Genomic DNA, 27,500 nt, shown 5'->3' with positions numbered 1-27,500 from the left:
GTCCCTCTTTTCTTTAATAATAAATTGTAAACCACAATAGATGTTTGTACTCGATTCACTGCTTGTGTCCTGTTTTCAGCCTGCCATATTTAGGAGGAATTTATCTTATGTGGGCTTACAGAGGCGCAATCCCAAAAGAAACATCAGGTCAGACCATATTTTTTCAACTGCCATTCTTACAACATAAGCAAAAATGCTATGAAATAAATGTAAATCAGAACTTTGTACAAATGTAGTTTGATAATGGGACCAAAATCTTTGGTCACTGGATTTTGCACATTACTATAACCACCTGTGATGATGTTGTTATTGAGTGCAAGATCATACCAGCAGGTATGGCATGGGTGGCTTAGAAGTGCAGTCTCTCTTAAAAATGTTTTAATTGGCTGTTCAAGGGGTATCTTGGTCAAAGAGAGGTTACAAAAACTTTTGGTAATGGTCTGGTGTTACGTTTTATTCTAATTATTGTTTTGCATGTTATTTATCAGGTGTGCATGTCGATGTGGCTTGTCATTACAAACAAACGGAACCAATGCATGCTTTTGCTTTCCGCACTCATGCTCATAGACTTGGTAAGTTTATAAATTTCCACAGCTATGATGCAAAGAGGATTAAACTTAACTTGGTGTAACTTTGCAAGAATTAGCCAATCAAAACACTCATTCATGCAAGAATAACACACTACACTTGTAGTATGGGGCCACTTTATGATGCTTATTAAAATACACCTGTATCATCTTATTACATGTATATGTTAATGTACTTCAAGAAATCACAGATTTGAACACTTGATTGAGATGTCCTTAAATGTACAAAGCCTGAATGTAATACACTTTCATTCATCACTTTGCAGGAAAAGTCATTACTGGTTACAGGATCCGCAATGGAATTTGGACTTTGTTAGGCAAGGGAGACCCTCAAGCTCCTCAGGTATTTCAATTAAGTACTTTTCAAATTCATTCACACAAGGTTGTGCAGTTTATATAACCTGCACAGAATCCTACCCAACAAAAAATGACTGTTCATTGACTAGATTTTTGAAATGTTTAACAATAATAATAGATTCTTCTGGTTCAAGATGCAAGGAAATAATGTTGTAAGGGTGTTCCCATGGAGATCTTGTTATGATGAAAAATATTAGTTACATGCACCAGTAGAATGATGTAGATGTAAATGCATGATAGTGAATAATTTTCTGGTAGTAAATATGCAAGGAAAGCTGCTTACTATCAGGATGGTACATGTAAGTGAAAGTAGCACTCTTGTTCAGTTGAGACAACAGTGGTGTCAGAAATGCATAAAGAAATATATTTAGTAAAAAATCAGGTATGTGAAAAGAAAGTAATCAGAATTAATGAAGGGGGTAGTGTCTAAAGAAACTGTGGTGCTGTGTCAGTGAGGAAGTAGTATACAAGAATTTGGTTTTATCAACAGAGTTGATAATGTAAATTGGCCACCTTATAGAGATCCTAAAAGCTGACGTTTCAAGCGTTAGCCCTTCGTCAGAGCGAATCCTTTGAATCCTTCCACCAAGGGCTAACTATCGAAACGTCAGCTTTTAGAATCTCTTTACAGTGGCCAATTTACAAAAAAATATATCAACTCTGTTGATAAAACCAAATTTTTGTAATCAGAATTAATACAGTTTTGGAGAATATCAAGTTGAAATTGCCCTTCATAGCAGCAAAAATTGGTATGGTGTTCCATTCATTGTTTGTAGACTGCACTGAAATTATCATAGACTAACTAGATTTTGACCAGCACTTATCTTTGATACTGTGACGGTGACGGGCTGGGGAAGATCTAAAGTTGTTTTGTTCACGTCCTCTATGGGTCAGATACATTGTATGTCCAGCATTGACCGTAATTACATGTAGATGCACAGCGATTTTAATAATCATCACGAGGTGTCTCCTTGCTCTTTTCCCCATTTTCAACATCACTTGTGTCTCAGAATATTACCAACAATTTACCCCAAACTAAAAATAACACTAAGTTACCTTAAATTTACCCTTACCTTATTGCTGGAAATAGATAGCAAAATTTTTGTAGACTTAAAGGGGCATTTTGTGTGTGATGTTAAAATTGGGTGAGCATCTAATAGACCTTTTCGGCTTGTACATTTTGTTTTCCCAATACAGATCATGTCATAATACTCAGGAGGCTTGGTCCTTTGTTTTGTTCATTAAAAAGAGTGCATGCATGCAGGCATATTCATGCTTGCATGCCCTCATTTTAATGAACAAAACAAAAGACCAAACCTCTTGAGTATTATCACATGATCTGTATTGGTAATGCAAAGACAGGCAAAAATTAATGATAAAAACCGACGTTTCGGTGTCTTCATGACGCCATTGTCAAGGAGAAATAAAAATTACAAAGTTTGCAGCGAGCTGTGGCATGAAATTAGCATACAGTGTTTGAAGCTAATTATATAAATACTTTAGCGCGAATTGAATCGCTTTGCACGTTCAGAGTGGGTTTTAGGTCTCTGATGAAAAGCATTTCATTCACCAAACAATCGAACTTATTTCTACACTTTTTCAGAATGCTAAATCGCCTCAGTTAGGTCTTTTGGGACTTCGCCGTGCTGTTCGTGATAGTGTTTATATACTGAAGATGCCTTTTGTTTATGTCCATCCACACGTGTGTGTAAGTGTCCACGCGTATAGCCCACATAACCTGCATCACACAGGTCACATTGAAAACGATAAACGACGCGTTGTTGGTTGACGATCTGTGGCTTAGTTTCGCGTACTTTAAGATCTTGGCCAATTTTTCGGCTAACGAATACTGGCTGGACAGTTGTCTGCACCTTTATGCTGAGATTCTTGAGCTCTTTCTTAACATAATTTGCTGATTCCTGGTCTTTAAACGGTATGACCACACGAACAATGGCTCTTGGTTGTTTGGGCGTCTGTGAGGGCTGCTTATCAACGATTCTAGAATGTAAGAAGGTGTTAATGGTGGAATTTACCAAGCGTTCCGGGTATTTGAGGTGTGCGAAAACTTTCTTTAGGCGATCACACTCTTCAGAGAAAAAGATCCAGGAGGAAGATAATCGGTGTGCGCGATCAAGCATGGTTGTCAGTAAGCTCCGTTTGTAGCGATTGTCTACATGGCTTTGATAGTGTAATAGCAGACCCGTGTTTGTGGGTTTCACATAAACCTTGGTTTCAATCCGAGGTGCATGGTTGAGTAATTCGGTGCCAAGGAAAGGAAGCTTGCCGTTCTTTTCCATCTCCATGGTGAATTTGACCGAAGTGTGGGCGCTGTTGAGGGTATGCAGGAAAGTAGTTGCTGTTGCTAAATCAGACATTACAGTTTATGTCCATCCACACACGTGTGGATGGACATAAACAAAAGGCATCTTCAGTATAATTTATAAACACTATCACGAACAGCACGGCGAAGTCCCAAAAGACCTACTGAGGCGATTTAGCATTCTGAAAAAGTGTAGAAATAAGTTCGATTGTTTGGTGAATGAAATGCTTTTCATCAGAGACCTAAAACCCACTCTGAACGTGCAAAGCGATTCAATTCGCGCAAAAGTATTTATATAATGAGCTTCAAACACTGTATGCTAATTTCATGTTACACCTTGCCGCAAACTTTGTAATTTTTAGTTCTCCTTGACAATGGCGTCATGAAGACACCGAAACGTCGGTTTTTATCATTAATTTTTGCCTGTCTTTGCATTACCAAATCTTTATTGATAAGGATCTGTATTGGGAAAACAAAAATTAATGTACAAGCCGAAAAAGTCTATTAGGGTCAAACCTGGGCATAAGCTACAGGTTAATTATTACAACAAAATAACCAGTTCCCATTTAGCTTTCAAGATATCTAAAAAAATAAATTTGTAGCTCTAGCACTGCACTGGTATTACAGAAGTCACAGCCCATTCTGAAGCCTGAGTTGTTCAATCTTTCCTTTCATTATAATTGCTTTTTAGGTACATGTAAAATTCATAGCTGCACAGATCCAAAAACATGTTGAGAGAATAAATAATTTACACAATGCCGTTATTACTCTCCATTAATTATTTTTGTTTTGCTACATAAGAGCATGGCTAATAATAATGGTCTGTGGAAATACATTACACAGCCTTGTAAATCAGAAAAATGATTGATTCAGAGTATTCTTTTCACTTCTTGATGACATTGACAATGGCTTACATGCACTCATGAGCTTGATTCCCTTTTACAAACTTAAAACTTTTCTGCTGGAAGATACCTGTGCATCCAAGTATGGAAATACAAACTCAGTACATTAATGTATTGTATTATATGGCAAGTAATTCTCATGACAAATCGAGCACTCTGATTGGCTGGTTTTCGGTCAGGATTTTACAGTACATACCATTACCATGGAAACGGTCCGTTTCCTTATTTTTTTTTCTTTCGGGAATTTCAAGTTGAGCAAAACACAAGAAGTTTTATAAAACCAGAATTTAATTTTTTCATAACAACAGTACAATAATAATAGTTTTAGCAAGCAGAATTTAGTTTTACATGTAAAAGGTTACTGTTCAAAGTTTGCTGATTGAAGACAAAGATCATGAACATTCTCCAAGCGGAGAAGTGTCCAATCACTCTAAGAAACGATGCCATATATAATAAACGACGAAGTAACCTCACTTTCCTGGGGCTGTACTGGGAAATATTGGCTCTCTGTCGTTTTTGTACCGACCTTGCTGCGCTTGGTCTGTGCTGCCACAACCTCTGGCCAATATTCCCCAATATATACGTGTGCAGTTAGGAAGAGGTTAACACTCTACTCTCATATCTTCTCAACTAACTATACATTTATCTTTTGTAGGCATTCTATCCTATGAAAGCAACAGTTGAAATAAGGACTGGAGATATATTGGTAAGAACTAATTTTCATTTTTTTCACAAACTCACGGCAAGCATCCCAAAAGTGTGACCACAGCACAATTTGTTCAGGCTTTACCTTATGGACTATCCACTCAGACGTTTAACCCATTGATGAGTAATGATTTAAGGGGGGCTTTTCTTGGCTTCTGAACAGAAGGTGCTGGAAAAAGTTTGTGAATCAAGAATTAGTTACAAGTACCAGCTATGAAACTTATGCTTTAGTAGAAAGTTTCATAACAAATCTTTTTTTTTTTCAATTTACTGTTAACAGGCTGCACGCTGTACATATGATTCAGCAGGATATGATTTACAAAAAACTGTTCACATGGGGTAAGCAATAACTAACTAGTCAGATAAAGTTCTGAAAGAGAAGAGTACAATGTATTTCAAGAGAACTTTTGATTAGTTAACAGAAAGTGATCCAGGCAAATATAAACAAAGTTTATCTTTTGGAATAGTATTGTGTTTCTGAAATGTTGACTTTCCCACTAATATATAATTATGTGTGTGATAATCCTGCTAAATCAATCAAGTAACTTTAACTCATTGACACCTGAATGGCTACTGCATGACAAGTAAAATCATCTGGCGTGAGACAGAGTAAAATCTACTAAGTCTCTTTCCTAGTAGTCAATGAACCACCCCCACACTAACAAGTGAAATAATATTGTTTGGCATTAGACAGTGTAAAATCTATTAAGGTGATTCCCTGGTTTTGCATTGCGCAACCCTAGTACTACGCATAATTTCTTGTGTCATTGGTGCGCGCATTCGCTTGCGCATATTGATAAAATGGCGGATTTTCACTGATGCCGAGCTTTATCTGTCAAGGAATGGTTATTTTCTCCTGAATGAGCACGGTGACCCCTTCTTTTTACAGTGCATTTCACAAAACTTTTGACAGGCGATTTGCGAAGTTCGTTGTAAATTTCATAAGCTCGCTTCGAACTTGAACTTAACTGTCAATCAAATGGCAAACTTTGAAACGAACTTGGGAATTTCGCGCCGAACTTCGTGGGAATGTGGCGAAGTAATTTCACCATCAGGAGTACCCAACGAACACTTTTTCTGAATTCATCTGTTATTGACTTTGACGATCTGTGGGCATCTGTTAACACATTTTCGGTTAATATTGAACTACCCTGCGAAAAAGATATCCACTCTTCAGAGCCAGCTAGCAATAGATTATTTTCCGAGATCGCCAGCCAGCATCAGTTATTTTGATGCCTTTTCCCAGCCAGGAAGGTAACATTTCGCTGTGGGCGCCAGCCAGCGGCATTTATCATAATGAAACCCTTCCCAGCCAGCGATAGTTATTGGAAATTTTCGTTTTGCCAGTAAATAATGCTCTTACGCCCCCCATCCCCCACCCCCGAAATTAAAACCATAGCAACAAGGGCACAATAATAAGACAGCGTGTTCATTTCTCGAAACGAACCATTGTGTGATTTACTTGGAAAGAAAATGCATTATTATTGTGCTGTCATCGCACTATGAGTAACAGACACCAACGCAAGGTAGTCTGAAACCAAGGCAACAAGGGCACAATAATAAGACAGCGTGTTCATTTTTCGAAGCGGACGATCGTGTGATTTACTTGGAAAGAAAATGCATTATTATTGTGCTGTCATCGCACTATAAGTAACAGACACCAACGCAAGCTCATAAGAGGTCACATCCAGGTAGTCTGAAACCAAGGCAACAAGGGCACAATAATAAGACAGCGTGTTCATTTCTCGAAACGGATGATCGTGTGATTTACTTGGAAAGAAAATGCCTTATTATTGTGCTGTCATCGCACTATGAGTAACAGACACCAACGCAAGCTCATAAGAGGTCACATCCAGGTAGTCTGAAACCAGGGCAACAAGGGCACAATAATAAGACAGCGCGTTCATTTCTCGAAGCGGTTCATTTCTCGTCCCCGGCAAAAGAATATGCCCTTCACACCTAGGATTAGAATTCTTGACTCCGTAACTAACACCTACGCAAACCTTGAAATGAAAGATTATGTAAAATATCTTAGCTTGATGATTGATTCAAATCTTTCATGGAAATATCACATAGAATCTATCTGCCACAAAATCAGCAAGTCGATAGGAATTATAGCCAAGATTCGACATTATGTCCCGCGTCGTGTTTTACTTTCAGTGTACAACTCATTAATTGTCCCTTACTTAACTTATGGTATTTGTGCTTGGGGTAATTGTCCCTTGACATTTCAAAGAAAGATTGTAACTTTACAAAAACGGGCCTTACGTCTTTTTTACTTCTGTAAGTCTAAAGAACACACCGTACCCTTCTTTCTCAAATCAAATTGCCTTCCCCTACCTAGCCTATTTTTTAGAGACTGTAGCTATTTACTGTATGATATAAACAGACAGTCAGCACCAGCTAGTATACTCAATCAGTTTGTTAAAACAAGTCAGATTCACAATTACAGAACTAGATCTGTCTCTAGCGACTCGTTTTATTTTAAGTTCTCTAGAACTAATAAAATGTATTCCTTTTTCTCGAGAATTGGTGCCCAAATTTGGAACTCTATTCCTTACTCGATTAAACTACTTAAACGCTCGTTCTTTCGTAAAAAGATAAAGGAATTATTACTAAATTTCTTGCGGTCAGAAGATGATTATGTCGAAGTCTCCCGTCTTATTAAGCTATTTAATACTTTAAGTTAGCCTCTTGTCATAATCTTAATGTACTTGTTTTGTTTTAGGTTAGTTCATTCTATTTACTGTGTAACTGTATAGTAATGTCTTTACTGTTATTTAGTCCATCTATAGATAACCTTGTACTTGTAGTATGTTCTCAGTTCTCCCCGCCTCGATTAGTGTATAAGCTTTTTTTCGGGAGGAAAGAAATGTAATTATTTATTTCTAATTTTCAATAAATTTTGTCGTTGTCGTTGTCGTAGATCGTGTGATTTACTTGGAAAGAAAATGCATTATTATTGTGCTGTCATCGCACTATGAGTAACAGACACCAACGCAAGGTAGTCTGAAACCAAGGCAACAAGGGCACAATAATAAGACAGCGTGTTCATTTCTCGAAACGGATGATCGTGTGATTTGCCTGGAGTAGTTTACTTTATGACTATGAAGTTTATCTGTTGTTTTCCGGTTTTGAACGGTGCTGTTTCGAATGGAACCTTAACTTCCGTTTGTGAAGTTTTCTATGTCAAGTGGATTTACATATCCACGGAACTCGGACCGATCTTTCATACTCATCTTTAAAATTACTATTTCTAATAACGCTTTGTGCTATAAAACCCCTGAGATAGGCAACAGAGAAGCTTCGCGACTCGGGCAATTTTGGAAAACTTCCAAAACACTCGTGCAATTAATCCTTAATAGTACTCGGCCCCATGCGATTACCTATACTAATCACGAGGACGGTTTTGGTAATCAAGAGGGCATGATTATTTGATCCTGATTGGTTAACAGTTGCTTTATATCCAGAGAATGGTATTGGTAATGGTAATGAATTTATATAGCGCATTTCCTATTGGCGTATTCAAATGCGCTTTACAAGCAAGTGATCTATGGGTGAGATCGGACATCAGCATATTACAGGTGCCGCAAAGAAAGCAAAGTTACAAGACAATCTTCCAGATTCTGACTCTGATGAAACTGCTTTTTTTAACATATAAAACGCATTTCAAGCGCTATTTCTGTTGACAGCAAAGGTTTATTGAGTTGAACTTTAACAGAAATGAAAGCGTGTCAAGTTGATTGTCATTTGTCACGGCATTAGTGAACGGGCTTCTCCCCTTTATGTGATAAACATGTAATCGCAATGTGCCCTTGTGCAATTAAGGATTAATTTCACTTGTATTTTCAAAGTTTTCCAAATTGCCCTCGTCGCTTCATGACTTGGGCAATTTTATGAAAACTTTGAAAATACGCGTAAAATTAATCATTAATTGCCCTCAGGCCCTGCGATTACATATACAAATCAGCCAGTAAAATTAATAAAAGCAATGTTAAAGTGAAAAAACGTTCTATGGTTAAAAAAAGATTAAAAACAAAAGGTTTCGGCTATCAGTCCATAGCCTTTAACGAAAAACGTTAAAGGCTATAGACTGATAGCTGAAAGCTTACGTTTTTAAATCTTTTTTTAACAGAGAACGTTTTTTCACTTTAATATGTCTTATCCTGGTTACAGCTCTATTTTTATGAGCAATGTTCTCAACCTTTTTATGCTACTATGAATTTCAGGGCATCTAGTCATGATGAGATGTGCAACTTTTACATAATGTACTTCAGTAATGCAGAGCGTCTCAAATATTCTGGCGGTGACTGTGGCGAACAGGATCATCCAGAGATTTTTGGGGATTTTCCTCCAGAATCTGACACTCCTCTTAACCCCATTCCTAGCGCAGAGCCTACAGACACTGCAATGTCCAGTGATGATGTGGGAGCTTCCCCTACAGTCATTACCCATACCACCAAGCTATATGATGATGCTACTAAGAGTCTACCTATCTATCCTACGGAGAGTGTGCAAGTAAAAGCCACAGAGCTTCAATCCGCTGAGCTCCAGGTTGTCAGCAACTGGCCAAATTTGACTGCTCTGGAAAATTCTAAACTAGGGCAAGTTACAGGAGTGGCAGTAGATTCTAAGGGACAAGTGGTGGTGTTCCATCGTGGCAGCAGAATATGGGATGACAGGTGTGATCATAGTTTGAGTTGCATTTTTGTATTCCTTATTTTTTAACCTAGCTTTTAAAAGATCAAGAGTATGACTTGTGGTAAAGATTCATTGACAGATTCCAGCAAACCTCGCCTCTAGGTAGTCCATTTAATGTAACTCTTTTAGATTTTTGCGCTGAGATCACATCATGATATTGCTTTTGTAACTCTCTCCACTGATTCAACAGTGATGTATAACATTCATCATACGGAGAGATCCAGAGGATGCGTCAAGGTAGTTACAGAGACAATGGGACCCTAGGGAACAAGGGTCAAGGGGACATCCCTGGCCTCCCTTCCAAAACAAACAAATTATTGTGAATTTCTATTCCTCTTCTAAGTTAAAGTGGCTGTGTCATGCAAAATGGTATAATTTCATGACACCCAAAATGCCCAAAAAGTACAATGACACATTGCAATATAACCACTTAAAACTGCATGTTGAACAACATAAAAGACAGACAGCAAAAGGAAAAAGAAAAATGGATGGCTCGACGTTTTTCAAGTTTATGGAAGATGGGCTGGATAAAGGTCATTTTAGGTCAGAATCATCTTGTTTTGGATGTGACGATAATTGTATCAGTAAAGGGATTCCACATTACCATTTTCGAATTTTAAACTCGTGATTAACCAAAGATTTCCCCGAAAATAACGTGACAGAGCCCCTTTAAGGCAGGAATAAAAATGCTTCAGGATTACTCAAGGTCTCGTCATAGGTTTTAGAATCATGATATTGCCTATAAAGAGTTGCCCTTTTGTGGAGCTACAATGTACAGAGTTTTTGTCAGATTCAGCCCAGACTTAAGGACTATTTTAACACAGTTCAATGTACAAAACGGTGTCGGCGTTTTTCACTGTTTGATGTGTTTTAATTTTATACCATACCTTGCCTAAATTCCTGGTCAAAAACACTCTTTTCAATTTTGATGGAATATAACAAATGCAAAATGTGATTTATCAAAAATCGCTGAAAATTTCTCTCAAAATCGATTGCTTAAAAAAATTCAGAAAAGTTTAAAATCCCTTGTAGCTTAAAGCTCCAGAATAGGACTAAGTGTGTTTGGTTTGAGAACCTAACATATAGGAAAGATAACTGTAACAAAAGAATACCTTTTTGATTCAAAACTACATTCAAGGAGCATCAAGGGGGTGGCTCAAGATTAACTACAGAAAGACAATGATTGTGAAGAAAGCTTTTTCGTCAAGAGCCCTACAAAAAGGTTGCATGGATGGTTCATTCAGAAGTGACTTTTTCAATGAAAATCTGACATCATTTCAATCAGAATGCGCATGCGCAACTAGTCCCAGTCCTTTGCCTTGCGATTCAGTGAAAAACATTTAGAAACTCCTAGGAAGCGAAAGGAAGAGGCAGTTTTTTTCCCATCATTTTTCGTAAAATGTAGCATGGAATTTGGACAAAAAAATGGACCTGATATTTTGAAAAGGGTCATAATTTCTTTTTGAGAAAAAAGGGTTCTTTTTTAATCCATGCTACAGATTTTGTGTCAGATTGTTCTCATACTGTTGCATTAAAAATTTGTGAAAAACATAGTCAACTCGCTGAGTTTTAAATCCATTCTCTGTTTTGATCAAGTGATTTACCAAATATGGTTGGCTTTTTTACTAAAGATTTGTTAACAAGGATTTCATTTCTTCTTAATGCAGCACATTTGATTCATCAAACATTTTTCGCAATGCTGACTTGGTTGGTACTATATCAGAACACACTGTTTGGATCCTAGATTCTGTGACAGGAAAAGTGAAAGCAGTCTGGGGAAAGGAGTTGTAAGTTCTTTTGAACGTCATTTCAGAGGGTAGTTTAATTAGGCTAAATATAATTTAAGCAAAGTTAAAACAAAGCCAATGCAGAGGTTTTTCCTGGGATACTTGGGGGGACCCCAAGGACGTTACAGGGGCATTGCCATGTGCTTTTGGCTCGAGATGCTTTTTTGCTTGCTTACTTCTTTTCCCTCCTAAGTTTTGGGGAAAGTATGCATTCCACACACTGGTTTTTCTCAGTGATGTGTCGATGGGTGCCTGATAGGTGGACTGTGGCTCAGTTGCCATGGTGATCTCCTCGCTTGCTTGACAGCATTTAACCTCCAGTAAATTGGCGTAGTGTTTTAACTGACTTTCAACTTGTTCGTATAAAAACGTATTAGTAATTATGTTGGAAGAACTTCTATAAACTTTTATTTAGTTATTTGCTTTTGTTGCAGATTTTATTTACCACATGGCCTAACAATCGATCACGGAGATAATCTGTGGGTTACAGATGTTGGCAGTCACCAGGTTTGTTTTGAAACTAATCATTTTATATATGCTAGCAAATGTTGCAAACATTACAAGGAAGTGATCAGGAATTTCGATTTGGGTGCTAAACAGAATGGTGGAGGCATATTGTGTACTGGTAAGGGCCGATTTACACGGTACGATTTTTGTCGCATGCGACAACGGCTTACGACAGGCCCACGACATGATTTACGATTGTTGTGTACGTCAGAAAAATGTCGTAGCATTTTAAAACATTTTTTAAAACGTTGCGGCAATCGTAAGTCATGTCGTAGGTCTGTCGTGAACTTGTCGCATGCGACAAAAATCGTACTGTGTAAATCGGCCCTAAGAGTGCCAGACTGTCTACCTTAGGGTTGGAGATTATAGACGAGGCCCTACCAATACTAAACTACTTTAAGGACGGTGCCTACTAATTAAAGATATTTTTGCCCCGGTGTGCGATTATGCAGGAAATGTAGGTCTTAACAAGTGTTATTGAAATCCAAAAGGAAAATTGGGGGTTACCACGCATTTTTCAAAGATAATTCATGAATAATATTTGTGAAAAGCTTTAAAATACAAAGCAATGTATGGCGTTCTTCCTCAAATTGAAGCTCAATTATCTCTCAAAAATGTATGGTTACCCCCAATTTTCTTTTTGAATACCAAGAGTACTTACTAAGATCTACTTTCTCCGGATAGTTTTAAACTGCGCAAAAATATTCCTGCATTAGTAAGCATCGGTGATAGGACGTCCGAGTACCTGGAGATGCGCAGAACGTATGCGCAATAACCATAGTAGGCATCGTCCTTAAACGAGAAGCTCGTTCCACTTTGTCTTTCTGTATAATTTGGTACTGGTAACAATTTTTTTTGAGGGGGGGGGGGGACCTTGTGATGGAGTAGCATCACATCCCAAGGGTAAGGGAGTCGCAATACTGTCAGCTGCTTCATGCTAGTTACCCTGTTAGTAGACTCTTCCATCTTCCCAATTGTTCTGAAGATCACGCCAGACTCTACGCAACAACGTTGGCTGAGTCTCATGTTTCCGTTCCTCAACAAGAACTAACATCAACGACTGGTTGATTTCAGCAAGGAGGTAGCCCAAGTAGGGCTAACCTCAGTATCTCCTATTCGTTAATGTATGTATGATGAGTGCCATCATTGAAACATTGCACTGAGACCTTGTGGCAGCTAGAGGCTTCCTTCATTCCTTCATTCACCGCAAATTTTGTTTAAAATGTCAGAAATAAATCAAAGTATCTGTCTTTCCGTGCGGAAACGCAAAAGCTAAAGCCTTCATAATGGCAAAAGTAATGCAAAAATTATTCTAACCCCAAAGGGGTTGGTCATATGTTAGAGAGTGTATTCTAGTCACATCCCATCTTGGGAGAATGTCGAGATAAAACCTAAGAACCTGTCCTTTTTGTCCTCTTGTCATAGGTGTTCAAGTTTTCACCATTGGGTGATCGGACACAGCGTCTCCTCTCTTTGGGAGACAAACTTGTCCCAGGCGCTGGCAATTCCCGCTTTTGTAAACCAACCGCTGTTGCTGTGGACAAAACTGGAGAATTCTTTGTTGCAGATGGGTACGCCTTAGTTTATTTCCTTTTGAGACCGCTTTTGTAACAATGACGTCAGATTGAGCTATTCACAAAGGCGTCAAATGAGCGCAACCTCCAGCCCTCAAGCACTAACCTTATATGGTCATAGAAGGGTCACCATTTATGTCGATTTATGTCCATTTATTGATGTATTGTATTCGATGAAACAGTAGAGTATGTATGGAAAACGAAGGTGGCAGCACGGAGACGAAAGATCCGGAAAACAAAGCTAGAACCAGCTGGAAGAAAATATTGTCACATTCACCATGTCCTTCATTAAAATGGCGAGAATGCTTTTTTCTCTTCAGATATTGCAATTCCCGTATTATGAAGTTTTCTTCCGCTGGAAAGCTCTTGAATTTATGGGGAAAACCGTCCTACTCTAGCCAAGGTATTTTTTTAATTGTTTAATTTTGTGAAATAACGTATATCGACCTTAGGACTGCATCCTCGGAAAGACGTCCACTGCCTAGCTTAGCATGATGGTCTTACGAAAACGAAGACAAATTATACTTACATGTATTATACATCCAAAACAGAGGAAAGATGTTTTCATTTGCACGTTTTTTATATTTTCTAGTTAATCCTGCTCTTGGGGCGTTCTTAATTCCACACAGCCTTTCATTGGACAGTACCCGACATAGACTGTTCGTTGCCGACAGAGAGAATGGACGGGTACAAGTGATGGATTCGAAATCTGGTGCGTTCATTGATGAGATTAAGTTGCCAGAGTTTGGAGGGCTTGTTTACGCGGTGGATTATAGCTATGGTGCACGTAAGTTAATGTATTCATTAGAATGGCTTTTACTTCAATGTTGTTGGACCAAACTACAGTTACTGGAAAGCTTAAGAAGCAGACATCCTAGACTTCACTAACGACCGAGAAACTGCGCTAGCCTGGATCGAAAACGACGTTTTAGGTGAATGCGAAGATTTATTGAGACGAACGTCTTAATTTTTTTGTCGCAGTGGTTTCAATATGTCTTCCAAACGTGATCATCATTTTGCTTTTGAAATGTGGCGTTTGGCGGCGTTCTTTTGCAAATGGCGCCCTCTCAGACACCCCTAGAGAAAGGGGCTATATTAGTGCCCTTGTTGATACAGTCGGTTCCTCTACTTAAACCAGCCGCCAATTGTTTAGAATTATTGAAACCCCTTGTGCTTTCTCTTAAGAATGTCTTCAATGAAAGTTATGAAGGACTTAACTTCGATAGGCCACAGCCACGATGTATTTTTAGTCGAAGAGATACTCCTTCGGTCGATTTCAAGAACGTCAAAGAATCCCCTTATTCCAAACTGTTCACGACGTCAGTGAATTTCACGAGGCAACTCTATTGTTTTGGTACAAACAACGGTTTGGAAATTAGACATTCGGATAAAGAAGGTTCAAAAGCAGCCGCCAGAGGTCACTTGGTAGCAGCAGTCATAAATATTTGTGTATTTGTTGCTTTAAATAAGCTCTAAGTTATAATAATGAACAGCGTTTATCAGCATACACGAGTGAAAGGAACTTGTCGTCGATCGCCAACAATATAACTAGTAGTAATCTCGGATTATTGAAATGCTTTCGACAGTCGCTTAGCCTGTGTTTCCGTATAGTTCCAAGCTAGAAAACTAAGCATGTGACAAAAACAGGCTGTTCATCAGATCGAGCTTAATACGTGTGCGAGAATCCACGCGAGGGAGCCCCTGCAAACAACAGAAGAATCTTCGGGGCGGCGATTTTAGACTTTTAGACCGGTTGGCCTTCTTAAGCTCGCTAGTCCTCTGGCCAATCGCAGCGTGTGCAAACAGCACGGTTATCCTGCAATCTGGCCAAAGCGCTAGGAAATATCCTTTTGCAAGACTCGATTGGTCTCGTTGGTAAAAAGAGATTTTCTAGTTTAACTCGACTAAAATTGCTAAGGGTGGCGATCGTGGTTGAAAGCCGCTGTGTCATTATGATTGAAAGCTCACGTCACAAAAACGTTGACGGCGACAACATTGACACGTCCATGCTAGCAACCACTCCAAAATATTGTTGTTCACCTATAGACTGTTTCACTCTCGTGACAAAATAAATGCTAATTTGATGAAATAAAAGAAACTATATGCATAAAAATAGAGTTCAATTCCCAGAGGATTAGTTTGGAACACCAACATGGCCGCCCTTTCTTTGTTTTGGAACACCAACATGGCTGCGGTGACGTCATGTGAAAACGCTCTATATCATTAGACCACGAGAGGTGTTAGTCAATTATCACGCCTAGTGATATAGCGTCTTTAACTTTCGTGATTAATTTAGCGTCAATCTCAATGTTTATCACATCGTCAGGGAATGCATGTAAACTTTTTTTTGACCCGATAACCATAAATTCGGTCTTCGTAACATTCAAACTCAGTTTGTTGGAAATGAGCCATAGACTTCTCAGTTAACTCTAAATTTAAGCCATTCTCAAGATCAGCCAAATGTGCTGACAGCAAAGGTTATGTTAGCATCGTCAGCAAACTTCCCTGGGGAGGTCAACCTAAGGCCATTTGGCAGATCGTTGATATAAACTAGGAATAAAACTGGTCCAACGATTTAAAGGTGGAAAGACGTTTGGTAATTTCTTTCAACCACGCCGTTATTGAGATAAATTTCTGCACCTCGGAAAACCAATTTAGTTTACCCTGATGTACTGTAAGTCGTTATAACCGATCTTTTTTATCCCCAAAGTGTGCGTCACGCAACCTGTTAAGGGAGGGGTTGAAGAGGACAGGTGATGCCAATTCATCCAATTAGTATTGGGGGGGGGGGGGAATGGGGGGGTTAGAATGACCAGTGAAGATGTCACATTACCTCCTCCGTTGCTTTCTTTCTCAGAGGGTGGAGTCCTGTATGTCGTCAATGGACCCGCAAACACTTTGGATCAAACGAAGGAGGCGCCTGTTCAAGGGTTTACAATTAGGGTTGGAGATAAAACACTTCTGCAAACATGGCCCTCAAGTGATGGACAGGTAATGTCATCAATGTTGTAACACTCGCCAGCGTTATTGGGTTACGGTTAGAATTCGTGTTAATCAACTTAAGGTCTTCTTGAGAAGAGGTGTTACAGGGACACGTTCACTGTTAATAGCCTCAGCTTTCGAAAAGTTTAGGAAACATTTCTTCAGGTTTTGTGGTGTTTTCATCCATTATGTACACATATGACCATTGAAGGCTTACTTGACCTTTTACAGCCAGAATTGCATGTTTACCAAAGTATCCAGTTAGCAAACTGTGCCACGCAACATCTAAACATTGCTCGTATAATGAAATAGAAATGCATTCTCAGTAACTTTGACCAATGCAGTTGCATATATAGCAATACAGTTATATAGGCAACCTTTCCGTTGTGATGTCTTGACTTTTTGTTAACGTCAGTATCTTGTTATCAGGCTTTTTCCCAACCTCACGCCTTAACGTCGTCTGGTGATGGCACTGAAGTGTATGTTGTAGAGATCGGTCCAAACAGAATATGGAAACTTAGATCAACTGTTCCAAGTATTACAAAGGAGCTGCTGGATGTTTTGGGGGGGAGTGGTTTGAATCCTAAACAAGTCGTCAAATCAAGTAATGTGCACACCAAAGCATCAAAGCATGGTGATAAAAATCATATAGAACTGGTTGAAAAGGCAAAATTGATCCCACTGGATCATCAAGATTCCACCAGGCCAAACGATAAGAAAGAAAGTTCACAACAGGCTGAAGACGGAGAAAAGCCTTCCATAAAGACAGTAGATAATAACTTCGGTAGTTCACAAAAAGGTGGAGGCGGAGGAAAGTCTAGTTCTAAGTCGGGTCAGCATGATTCGAACAGCAAAGTGGAAACAGTTGCTAATGCTACAACGGTAATGTCAAGTGGGCGTCATTCAGATCACCAAGATTCCAGTAAGAAAGATGACAGTACCACTGGTGGACAGAAAGCTAAATCTCAGAGCTACACGCCTCGGCCTTTAGTTGAATGGATCAATATTACTCAAAGAGCCAATTCCAACCCAGAGGCGACCCCAACGGGCTCCAGTAAAAAAGGACCAAAGAGAGATTCCTTAGGCAGTGATGACAGCGAAAATGACACCAAGGGGGTTATTCCCGCTCTCGTTATTCTGTCAATTTTAGCTGTTCCTATCGTATTCCTCCTTCTGATTAGCGTCGTACTGCGCATACGCGCCTTCCACCGGGACAGGAATCGGCAAATGAAAGGCTTCCATAGTAGCAAAGACGATTTGTCAGTGGGGACAACTCGGGGCTGGCTGTCTTACATGAATTGCTTCGACAGACAGAGGTACAAGTTCAGCAGGGTCACGTTGTCGGACTTTTACAGTGATTCAGATAGTGATGGAGTCTAAATAACGCGAAATGTTTCTTCAATTCCAAACTACTACAATCACCCTTTTCTTTCAAGATCCAATCAGTGCGATACCGAGAGAGTGCGAGTCCAGAAGCCCATCTTTGACAAAGGACGTTGGTCTCTCGGGTGTCTTATTCGTTGGATTTTTATTGGAAAGGGGTGACCGCGTTTTGGCCACCAGTTACAAGTCGCAGGGCTTGAAAAACAATTGACATTTGCAGAAAATGCTCAACTTAATCCAATTTAGCTTTAAGTGATTATTTACATGGAAGAAGCCAGAAGAAATGAATCTCTCTGGCATCAGACATGATGTTCTCCTAATGCAGTGTTTTAATTAAAAAAAAAGTCGCTTCTGGCTCTAGCGTTTGGAACTTTTCAGTGCTGGGATCTTGCCAGCTTAGCTCAAAGACAGGAAGATTCTAGCACCATGAAAACCGTGGCAAACTCTATTCAACGGGGATGCCCTTATTACGGACGGAAGAACAAATATGGCGACAGACCGGTCGCTCAACGACTTTGATATTTTATGAATCATCATTCCAACTTAAATTTTTGTACCTAAACTCAACGAAAAATTGTGGAGTTAAGTCTTCCTTCCATGTCTTCAATCAACTCTCCCAACACTCCTCGCGTGCGTTCAGTCTCGAAGATTTTCGAAAGTCCTTGTTGGCTTGTGTTTTAAGTGCCGCTGTATCTTCAAGAGAAATGCATCTTAAAGCATCTAACTTTTTCTTCTCATCAAAACACTTTAAAATTACAGTGTTTTTTTTTTCTAGAATAAGCAGGTGGTAGTTTTACAAAAGGCGTGCGGGCCCAGAAAGATTACAGACCCTATGATAAGCGGGCCTCTGTTTTGAATAACTGGACCATGTTTATTAAGCACTCATTCTTCTGTCGACAACATAGTTTCACTAAGCCATTTTTGAATAAGTGGTCAATTAGTAGAAGTCAGTTCGTATCATGGCTTGTTATTAAACAAAACCAGAACTTTAGAAATGTCATTAGTACGGGGAATCAAATGGTGACGAGTGAAATTAGGGAATAATTTTCAAGGCGTGGGAAATTATTTGATTTTGGACAAAACGCAAGTGAAGTTATTCCCTAATTTCACGAATACACCATTTGATTAGCTATTAATATCATGGGTGACAAATTGCGTTCATAGGACGCCATTTTGGCACAGTAGGAAAAGTTGCCATGGCAACATTATAATTTTACATGTGAAATTATAAATTAACGCTGAAATTTCGCGCCAAAATCAAGGAGCAATTTGTCAGCCATGTTATTAAAGAACTAGTGAGCGGAAGAAAGTCTTGGACCAAAATTCTCTTCAATTTGAACTTGGATTTTTTTTTAGCAGCGAAAAGCAAGTCACTGTCTCAAAAATGACGAATCATTTTCTGGCTTTTCTGCTGTATATATACGCGGAACTTTCATTGACGGTTTTATTTGGCCTCTGCCTGATTGCCCTGATTGCCCGAGAAATTTCTTTCGTCTTCATTTGATAGATTTTGCATCAACGGTAAATGCAGGCTGTTTGCCAAACTCATCGAAACCCATTTGATTAAAACTGATCTCTCTTTGAGTTACATTTATAGAGCAAGGATAAAATAAAATAAGGTAAATGAGAGGACTTTCATGGTTTCATGACTAGCAATAGCCTGACGTTTGCCGTTTCGTGAAATCAAACGCGAATCTTGATCTCTTCCCGACAGTGAGTTAAACAAAAAACGCAGTTCATTTGTATGTGAAATTTAAGATCACATGCATCAGTCCTTAGTTCATTGTTAGTTTTTATTGCTTTCAACCTCACATTGCGATCTTTGACGTTGCAATAGTGACGTTCTGTTTCCCTTAAATTTAGGTTGCGTGATTACAGTACTCTTGTTCTCCTTCATTTGTAAATAACTTCCTATTGCCTCTTGAACATAGGTAGCCTGCATAACCTGAAATATTTTTTCAATAAAATATGCTTTGGAAAGTCTAATCGAATATTGCATTTCTAGCCTTCTGATTGGTTCAGTCAATCTTGGTTATCAGCTCACATACCGTATGACAACCGTATGACCCTATATGGTCATACAGTTATAGGTTAGCGGTCATGCTTACAATTAAAAATTGTTCAAACTTTTCCCACTGAAAGCGTTTATATCCGAAAAAAATGAATTTCAAAACGCTTGTTTTGGCTTTCAAATTTCCCAAGATCAACCCCAAAAGACAATCGTAGCAAGGAAGCCAGGTAGAAAACAAATATTCGGAACTAGTACAACATCTATTACTCCACGGAAACTTATAAATGCCAGCACCGGAAAGGGTTTCCAACAATTTATGTCTGTCGATAGACTTATCCAGTACTTATAAAATGTCTCGCAAAATCGAAGATTGCAGAATAGTCCAAAATCCAAACGTTCACCTCCTAACTAGTACCATGGATTCCTTTTCGGCTAGTCATAAGAATCTGGTGTTAAAAATACACGAAATGATGGAAACTGAGATGTAATGCGCCCGTAGGAAGGGTAGGATACAAGTTGCTTGGCAGAATTCGAACTTTTATCCTGTACACCTTATTCCAAAATGGCGGCTGATTTATGCGGATACAAATTGGCCCTTGTTGACTCGTTCAAGATATAATATTCTTTTGAATTTTAAGCTTAAGAACGACGCATCAAGGGCTAATTTGAATAAAAACAAAAGGATATTTAAATGGCGGCCATTTTGGAATAAGGCGTATGCTTACGGGCGCATTACACCTTTCTATCATTTCATCAATCTCAACCCCAGAGCTCTCCTCTTTTGCGCATGACTGAGGGAGAGACGAGCTCTGGGGAACCCTGAAACAAAGTGTCTTCTCATTGAATGAAGGGGTAGTTTCTAAAGAAACTGTGGTGCTGCGTCGGTGGGGAAGTAGTATACAAAAATTCGGTTTATCAACGGAGTTGATAATGTAAATTGACCACCGTACAGAGATTCTAAAAGCTGACGTTTCGAGCGTTAGCCCTTCGCTATTCGCTCTGATGAAGGGCTAACGCTCGAAACGTCAGCTTTTAGAATCTCTGTACGGTGGTCAATTTACATTATCAACTCCGTTGATAAACCGAATTTTTGTCTTCTCATTGGTTTTCGTGAAGAACAATCAAAAGCGTCTCTAATTGGTGCATTCATGTTAGCACGAGGAGTGAGCAGGCGCCGTGAGGTTCAAATAGCAAATATTTGGCTATAAGAACCATACGGCGCATGTTCTCCTACATAGAGTTTCCCATTCGAGGCTCTGGTGACAAGAATGGCATGTCTTTGCAAAAGTGAGGCACATGACTTTGTAGAGCCCGTTGACCGGTGGGACACATTGTCCATCCAGGACCAACGATAAACAACCAAACTCCCCAGGAGTTTTGGACTAGTAGCTCAATCGGGTAGGACATCCTACCGGTGTTACGGAGCTCGTAGGTTCGAATCCTACTCGAACTCGAATCCAGCCAAGAATTCTGATTTTTCATTTGTCCTTTCACCTGTTGCCAAGCAACTTGTATGTAATTTGGTGTTATTCCCCGAGCCCTTTGATAAGTCTTTATTCTCAATACCTGTCTATCTGACAGTATATTAAGGTTGTGAGGAGAATTTGATCATTCCTGGGCTATAGGGCATGTATCTACAGATATCATGTAGCCGTGATAACCGTGATTACTTTAAAACCAAATATTCGTTTCAATCAGTTGGTTGGAGTTTGTTTTCAACGAATATCTGTCACGCGCGAGTGGCCCGAAAGGAGACGCGCGTGACAGTGGAGAGCGTTGAACGCGCACACTGAGTGGCTACTCAAACTCCGGATATGCTTTGCTACTCACTTCCGAGCAATTCGCGCGGAATTTGCGCCAGAAAATGTTGTAATCACTGCGGGAATAAATGAGTTAAAATCGTCTGTTTGCGCTGTATTATCTCACTGTTTTAGTATATACTAAAACAACATTTTCGAACGCACATTTTCGCCAGGTTATGTTCCAGAAATAACCGATTTATCTTACGAGGAGTATAATTAACCAGAGGTTACTGATTGTCTTGTATAACGCCGACACATGTTCCCCAAAAATGTTCTCAGGCCGGCTTTTTAATTAGAGAAGATCCAACAACCAAGATTTTCTAATTCCAATTTGACATGAGTTCGTTATGAACTCTCTTAATTGTTCCTCGTTTTTCATAAACAGGAAAATTGTATCTTGTCTTTTTGCGTCATGGATCTCACCTTGTAGTTTTGTTTTTATTTTGGTAGCTACATTTTTGTTAAAATACGTCAGTTCAATTTTCTTTTCTGTTCGAAAGCATGAGTTTAGGGGCGTTCGTTAGATACAAACAGGTGCAATTTAAGTTTTTTTTTTTTTTCAAATTTTTGTTCTTCCTTATTAAAATGTGCTGAAACAAATCTTTATTACTATCGCTAGTTGTACTCTTTTGTTGGCATTAGTTTCTTAATCAGGTATTTTGCTGGGAAAAGCGGCATCTGTGTATTCTTTAATTCGCCAAGAACGTGTTCCATTGACATCATTTGGTCACAAATAGACGAGATTTTAGTCCGGCATGCAGTGTCTATCTACTTTCAGTTTTCCGAAAAAAACTAGAATTAGTTATTTTCAAAAACATTTCTCCATAAAATTCACAAAGTCTTCCTGCAAAAGCTAAAATAGCTGTTGCAAATAAGGCTTCTCTAAAAGTCGAGTATAAATGATAGCGTTGAATGAGATGGATTTTTTAAGAATGTGGATGAATTAGAGCGTTATCAGTTTATTGATAAATTCATCTGGAACCTACAAACTGGCAGTATGATTGTCTGAAGAAAGCAAACGGAGAGTTCACTACATGTCGTTCCAATTATAACCATTGCATTGACCATTTTATTAACTGCTAAATTCACCCTTTCAAGAACGGTATTTAATATCGCTTTCCTTTGAATCGGAACATGCCGTTTCCTTATCCGGTTCGAAGGCAAAGCGAAGACTGCGAAGAGATTAGCTATGTAAATCTTACGATCCTGGAAAGCAACAATGAGAAAGGAGGAAGGGTAACCAGGAAACAGCATTGTTACATTCGCAAATAAAGAAATCAATTGACTTTCGACACATGCGAGTAATTGGGCGGGATAGCTCATAACTAGATTGGAGAATTCATTTACTTTGCTCAGGAAGTTGATGATTGGTTGCAGCTGAATTTACACCAAAAAGGCTCTTTCCGGAAACATGTATGTAGTAAAGTGTTAAGCGAAGACGAGTTCAGTATGCACAAAATACGTTTGTTTTCGTGAATTTGCGGAAACGATGGCATTTCACGGAATTATCATGCCTTAACGACTCTACTTGTGTGTAGACAAAACACTGAACCAGATCATTCATCAGCGACGAGGAAAAGCTTCAAAAGAAATAATTCCGAACAACGGATTACTCAAGTTGCATCTTCAAATATTGGCAAGTTTTTAATAACGTTCGTTGCAGTGGTAGCATTAAAGTAAAACAACTTAAAACTTTTCTTTTATTAGTGGTTATGCAACTTCTTGCTCTGTTTTCTCTCTTTTTCTCTGTTTGCTGTTCGTTGTCTCTCCCCGTAGCCTTAACCTACTTTGTTAGCTCCTGTAGCAACCCTTAAGTCACGTGTACTTGGAGGATTTGATTCGATTTCTTTTCTTAATCAACTATTTTTTTAATATTACATTTTCATCTTTCACGTACAGGCAAGTTATACTGATTGATCATCCAAGCAAACAGTTCATACCCCTTTATCATGTCCTCTTCGGTGAACTCAACGATACTCGAACGTAAACCTTTCAACTACTCGGACTCGGAAATCAGAGAGGACCGCCTCATCGAGCCAGGAGCTCTCTTAATTTTCACCATTTTATGCACTTTGGTAAGTCTCTTTGGCTGTGCTGGAAATTCTTTGGTCATGCTTGCTGTACTGAAATCTGAGAGCCTCCGAAGCGTTCCGGATTTCTTCATATCAAGTCTGGCATTTTCGGATTTTACTGTTTGCCTCGTTTACTTGCCCTTGACCATCTTCTACTACAACAATCTGGCAAGTCCAGCGACTGATCAAGACTCTCCCCTTCCCATAGTGCGGAGTTTCTTGGGCCACTGTTCCTTGGTTGCTTCTGTTAACAACATGTTCGCAGTTACGGTTGATCGTGTAATCGCTATACGCCTTCCATTGAAATACCCATCCATAATGACAATCAAACCAGCTTTGTCTGCCATCTCTTTCGTTTGGCTGATCGCTGTCACGTACGGAGCACTCTACGCCCCGCCGAATACAATTTCCCGCTCCATTGTTTATTGCCACAGCTTAACTTTGATGCTGTGTACGATGAGTATGTACGCTTATCTTTACTTTATCGCCAGGCGTCAAGAAAATAAAATTCAAACGCTGAGCTCATTTTCTCAGTCACAAAGAAAGGCCGTCACCGCACGACAGATTTCGGAGAAGAAAGCAGCAAAAACTATTTTCACCATAGTCGGAATTTATGCCTTGTGTTGGTTGCCACTCATGCTTCTCCCCATCTTCGTGAATCACTCCAAAAAGCCGATTTTGTTCAGAAAATGTTTCGCTTGGGTGCAGGTGATAAAAGTGTGTAACTCAGCTCTGAATCCGTACGTTTACTGTTTGAGGTGTCACAAATACCGAAGAGAGTTCGCAAAACTCTTGCATATAAAGGTGTCCGAATTCAATATTCATTCGGCCTCTGCGGTTAACAGCAAAACGGGCCAGTGTAGTGTTCACCTGGAATAATCTTAAAACTCCGAACACCAAGCGCACTTATGTTTAATTTCAAAAATATTTTTGAAGAAAATTTTTAAACTTTCTTCAACTATGACCCTTTATCAATACGTCAAAAAAGACAAAAAAAGAATCTTCACCTATTCATCATAAGTAGAGGAAATCGTATTATTAAATTTCATAACATCACGAGGGACCATAAATCACGAAATGTTCGAGCAAGTTCAAAAGATTTTTTGTTACTGGGTTGCCGTATGGCAATCCCAGTCGGAAAATGGGTAGATTTCGGTTTTTTTTTTTTTTGGTTTTTTTTTCCTTGTTGGTAAAAGTCTTGCCTGTCACTCCCCTGGTAAGTGGTGTCTATGTGCATAGAGCCTTCTGAGCGTATTTTCTTAGGATCGAGAGGGTAGTGGAACTGCGTAGATTTCTCTGGTGGACACAGTAGAATCATTAACCTATTGTAGCCTGCAAGGGTGTCGAAAGTCATGTAACGCGAATGGCGTTTTAGTGGATCCTTAAACAAAATATACCCTTATGGAGCTCAATAATGGAAAGTCAGTTGGATAAACTAGGCAGGCGGTGAAAACCAACACCTGGAATCTCAAAAGCGACGAGTAATGGACTTCGACAACAATCTGTCGCCCGTCGAGCAGAAATCAAAGTGAGCTGCATTTCTAAAATAATATTTACCAAGTGTGCTGTTATGTAGAACACTGAAACCAAATGGAAAATTCTCTGGTAACTTATGGGTTCAACAAAGACAGAGAACGAATCGAACACCTTAAGTGGATCTGTGATCAACTCTGCACAGTCTTCAGGTAAAAAAAAAATTGGAAATGTGACAGCCAAGAATTATTTGAAAGAAAGCTTGTCGTCTATTTTGTGCTTCATTATTCAAGGAAAGGGTTCTTCATGGAAACGGTTTGATCCTGAAATTTTAGTTTGTTGTAATATTGCGCATATTTGACACGATTGAGTTTTTTCTCTTCACGCACGTAATGAAATAGGAAGGGGTTTTTGCCTCTAAAATATGTTGTTTATTTCAAAAAATTGTTCGCTGGAAAAGGTGGCCTTTATGAATTCATCATGTTTTATAATGTGTGCTGGATAGTTTTTATGGCAATAGTAAAGCATTTTCGTGTCAAAATGAGGTTAGCGTTTTTCTGTTGTGCTAACTTAATTAAATATTTAACAATTATTCTACGAGGGCGCGCTGGATATGAAATGATATATATAACCAACGAGGCGCGTAGCGCCGGGTTGGTTATGATCATTTCATATCCAGCAGGCCCTAGTACAATAATTGTTTTATTAAAAACCCCAACATCACAACTCTTTTATGTTGAACTTATTTGGCCATTTTTTCTCGGAGCCGCAAAACTGTGTATTTGCTGCTGTGTTCATTGACCATATTTGGCAGTGCATGTATATGAGCTGATAACCTGTGTCCGGCGAGCTAATGAAAATGCTGGAAATGTGATATCCGTAGTGCCTCGTGAGTTTGTTATTCTCGTTAACCGGCAATGGAAAGTCATTGCAACGCGAATGGCGTTTTAGTGCATGTTATGTTGTTTGTTTCAATAAAATGTTTCGCTGGAAAAGGATTCTGTGATATTTTCTGCCTTTGTGAATTATAATATCATGTTGTGTATTGAATTTTCGAGCTTAAGGTACGAGAGGATATTTTTAGTATTGCTGTGTAAGCAGGAAAGGTTTCATGAAAATAAACAGGTCTGTTGGAAGCGTGCTTGAGTTTCAACAAAATGAGCCCCAAAATCAGCAAAAAATTGTGACGCCGGTGAATAATAAAGTAGCTGCTATTTCCAAAATGATGGAATTACCTAGTGATAAATAACCTCGTCTTGGAGAGTAAATTTTTGACTTTGCAGAAACAATGGTGGGCGATGGTGATCTTTGTTTTGAATTCGCTCATTTATTGTCAAACTTTATAACACTTGACAGAAAAAGAAACTTACTAAAACCCGGTATCTTGCCTTCACTTGACACAGATGCTTCACTGTTTGGCAAGTAAACATGCCGCGGTAACTTAATCACGGCGCCTGCTGAATTCCGGCGATGTTACTTTCGATTTGCGATTTATTTGTGCAGCCAAAACGTACAATAACAAAATTGAACGTAGCAAAAATCTCCCAAAATGTTAGTCGCTGATCGTAACTGTTTATATTCTATATTCACGGTTCAAAATTAATGTTGTTTTCATGTTGTAAATATGTTATTCTCGAGCGACCGTCCTGGAAACTTCCTTCTGCTCTTTCTAAAAACTGTGTATCAATATTTATTTACTTTTGCATCAATATTTGTTTTTGCATAAAGCAAGCTAACAAAATCTGTACCTTGCTGAATTTGCATTTCTTAACGTTAATAGTATTTTCGGTCCAATGCTTCTGTTTTACGAAGGGGTATATGTCAGATGCTCAGAGGGCACACGTAAACTTGTGGTGAAAAGAAGTTTATCAACATGTCAGCCCAGAAGCCAATGTTTCTCACTTCCCATTTATTTTCTTCAATCTTTCTGGGTTCAGTACTTTGCTAGTAACCACATGTCTTCTCAGGCTATTTACCTAAGGCTTCTACCATGGCACTTAACTACAATGATAGACAATACCAAAACAATATCGTGCACTGTTAGAGCTACATATTACGCAAGGATAGATCTGTTTCGTCGTACGAACGTGTGAGAACCTGTGAGCCAAAGGGCCTCTACTGGTATGACTTCTGGGTGACCCCTTACATGGTCTTAATGACCCCCCCAACTTGAAAAAATTGTCTGGAACGGTTCACGTACCACAGGCAACCCAGTGTACCCTCACGGAGGGTCTAGTTTATTATATACTCAACAAGATTACCCCATTGCTGTGTTTCCATGGCAACTTCCTTATTGCAATCTATAACCTATTTATGCGTTCGTCATTGACCAATCAG

General features: G+C 39.0%; 2 protein-coding genes and 1 pseudogene across 2 annotated transcripts in view; 2 read left to right on the top strand and 1 right to left on the bottom strand.

Moving 5' to 3' along the window:
* Window positions 1–19,785, top strand: part of LOC138039224 (peptidyl-glycine alpha-amidating monooxygenase B-like) — a 33,874-nt gene extending 14,089 nt beyond the window's left edge. Inside the window, exons 7-19 of the mRNA XM_068885430.1 lie at window positions 80–147; window positions 489–572; window positions 854–930; window positions 4,822–4,872; window positions 5,152–5,210; window positions 9,101–9,553; window positions 11,240–11,359; window positions 11,794–11,866; window positions 13,292–13,437; window positions 13,761–13,843; window positions 14,033–14,227; window positions 16,298–16,431; window positions 16,852–19,785. Coding sequence (XP_068741531.1) covers window positions 80–147; window positions 489–572; window positions 854–930; window positions 4,822–4,872; window positions 5,152–5,210; window positions 9,101–9,553; window positions 11,240–11,359; window positions 11,794–11,866; window positions 13,292–13,437; window positions 13,761–13,843; window positions 14,033–14,227; window positions 16,298–16,431; window positions 16,852–17,802 — 2,494 coding nt within the window. The 3' untranslated portion in view covers window positions 17,803–19,785. The remainder of the gene's footprint in view (window positions 1–79; window positions 148–488; window positions 573–853; window positions 931–4,821; window positions 4,873–5,151; window positions 5,211–9,100; window positions 9,554–11,239; window positions 11,360–11,793; window positions 11,867–13,291; window positions 13,438–13,760; window positions 13,844–14,032; window positions 14,228–16,297; window positions 16,432–16,851) is intronic.
* On the bottom strand, window positions 2,431–3,319 carry LOC138037895 (uncharacterized; annotated as a pseudogene).
* A 3,327-nt stretch (window positions 19,786–23,112) lies between the features above and the next one.
* Window positions 23,113–26,158, top strand: LOC138037894 (melanocortin receptor 4-like). Its single transcript, XM_068883748.1, has one exon. It carries the CDS (start codon window positions 23,568–23,570, stop codon window positions 24,567–24,569), a length of 1,002 nt encoding a protein of 333 aa, XP_068739849.1. The 5' UTR covers window positions 23,113–23,567; the 3' UTR covers window positions 24,570–26,158.
* The last annotated feature ends 1,342 nt before the right edge of the window (window positions 26,159–27,500 follow it).

This window comes from Montipora capricornis, chromosome 2 (genome assembly GCF_036669925.1).
Source record: "Montipora capricornis isolate CH-2021 chromosome 2, ASM3666992v2, whole genome shotgun sequence".
NCBI lineage: Eukaryota > Metazoa > Cnidaria > Anthozoa > Scleractinia > Acroporidae > Montipora > Montipora capricornis.
This window is presented reverse-complemented; position numbering and strand designations above follow the sequence as displayed.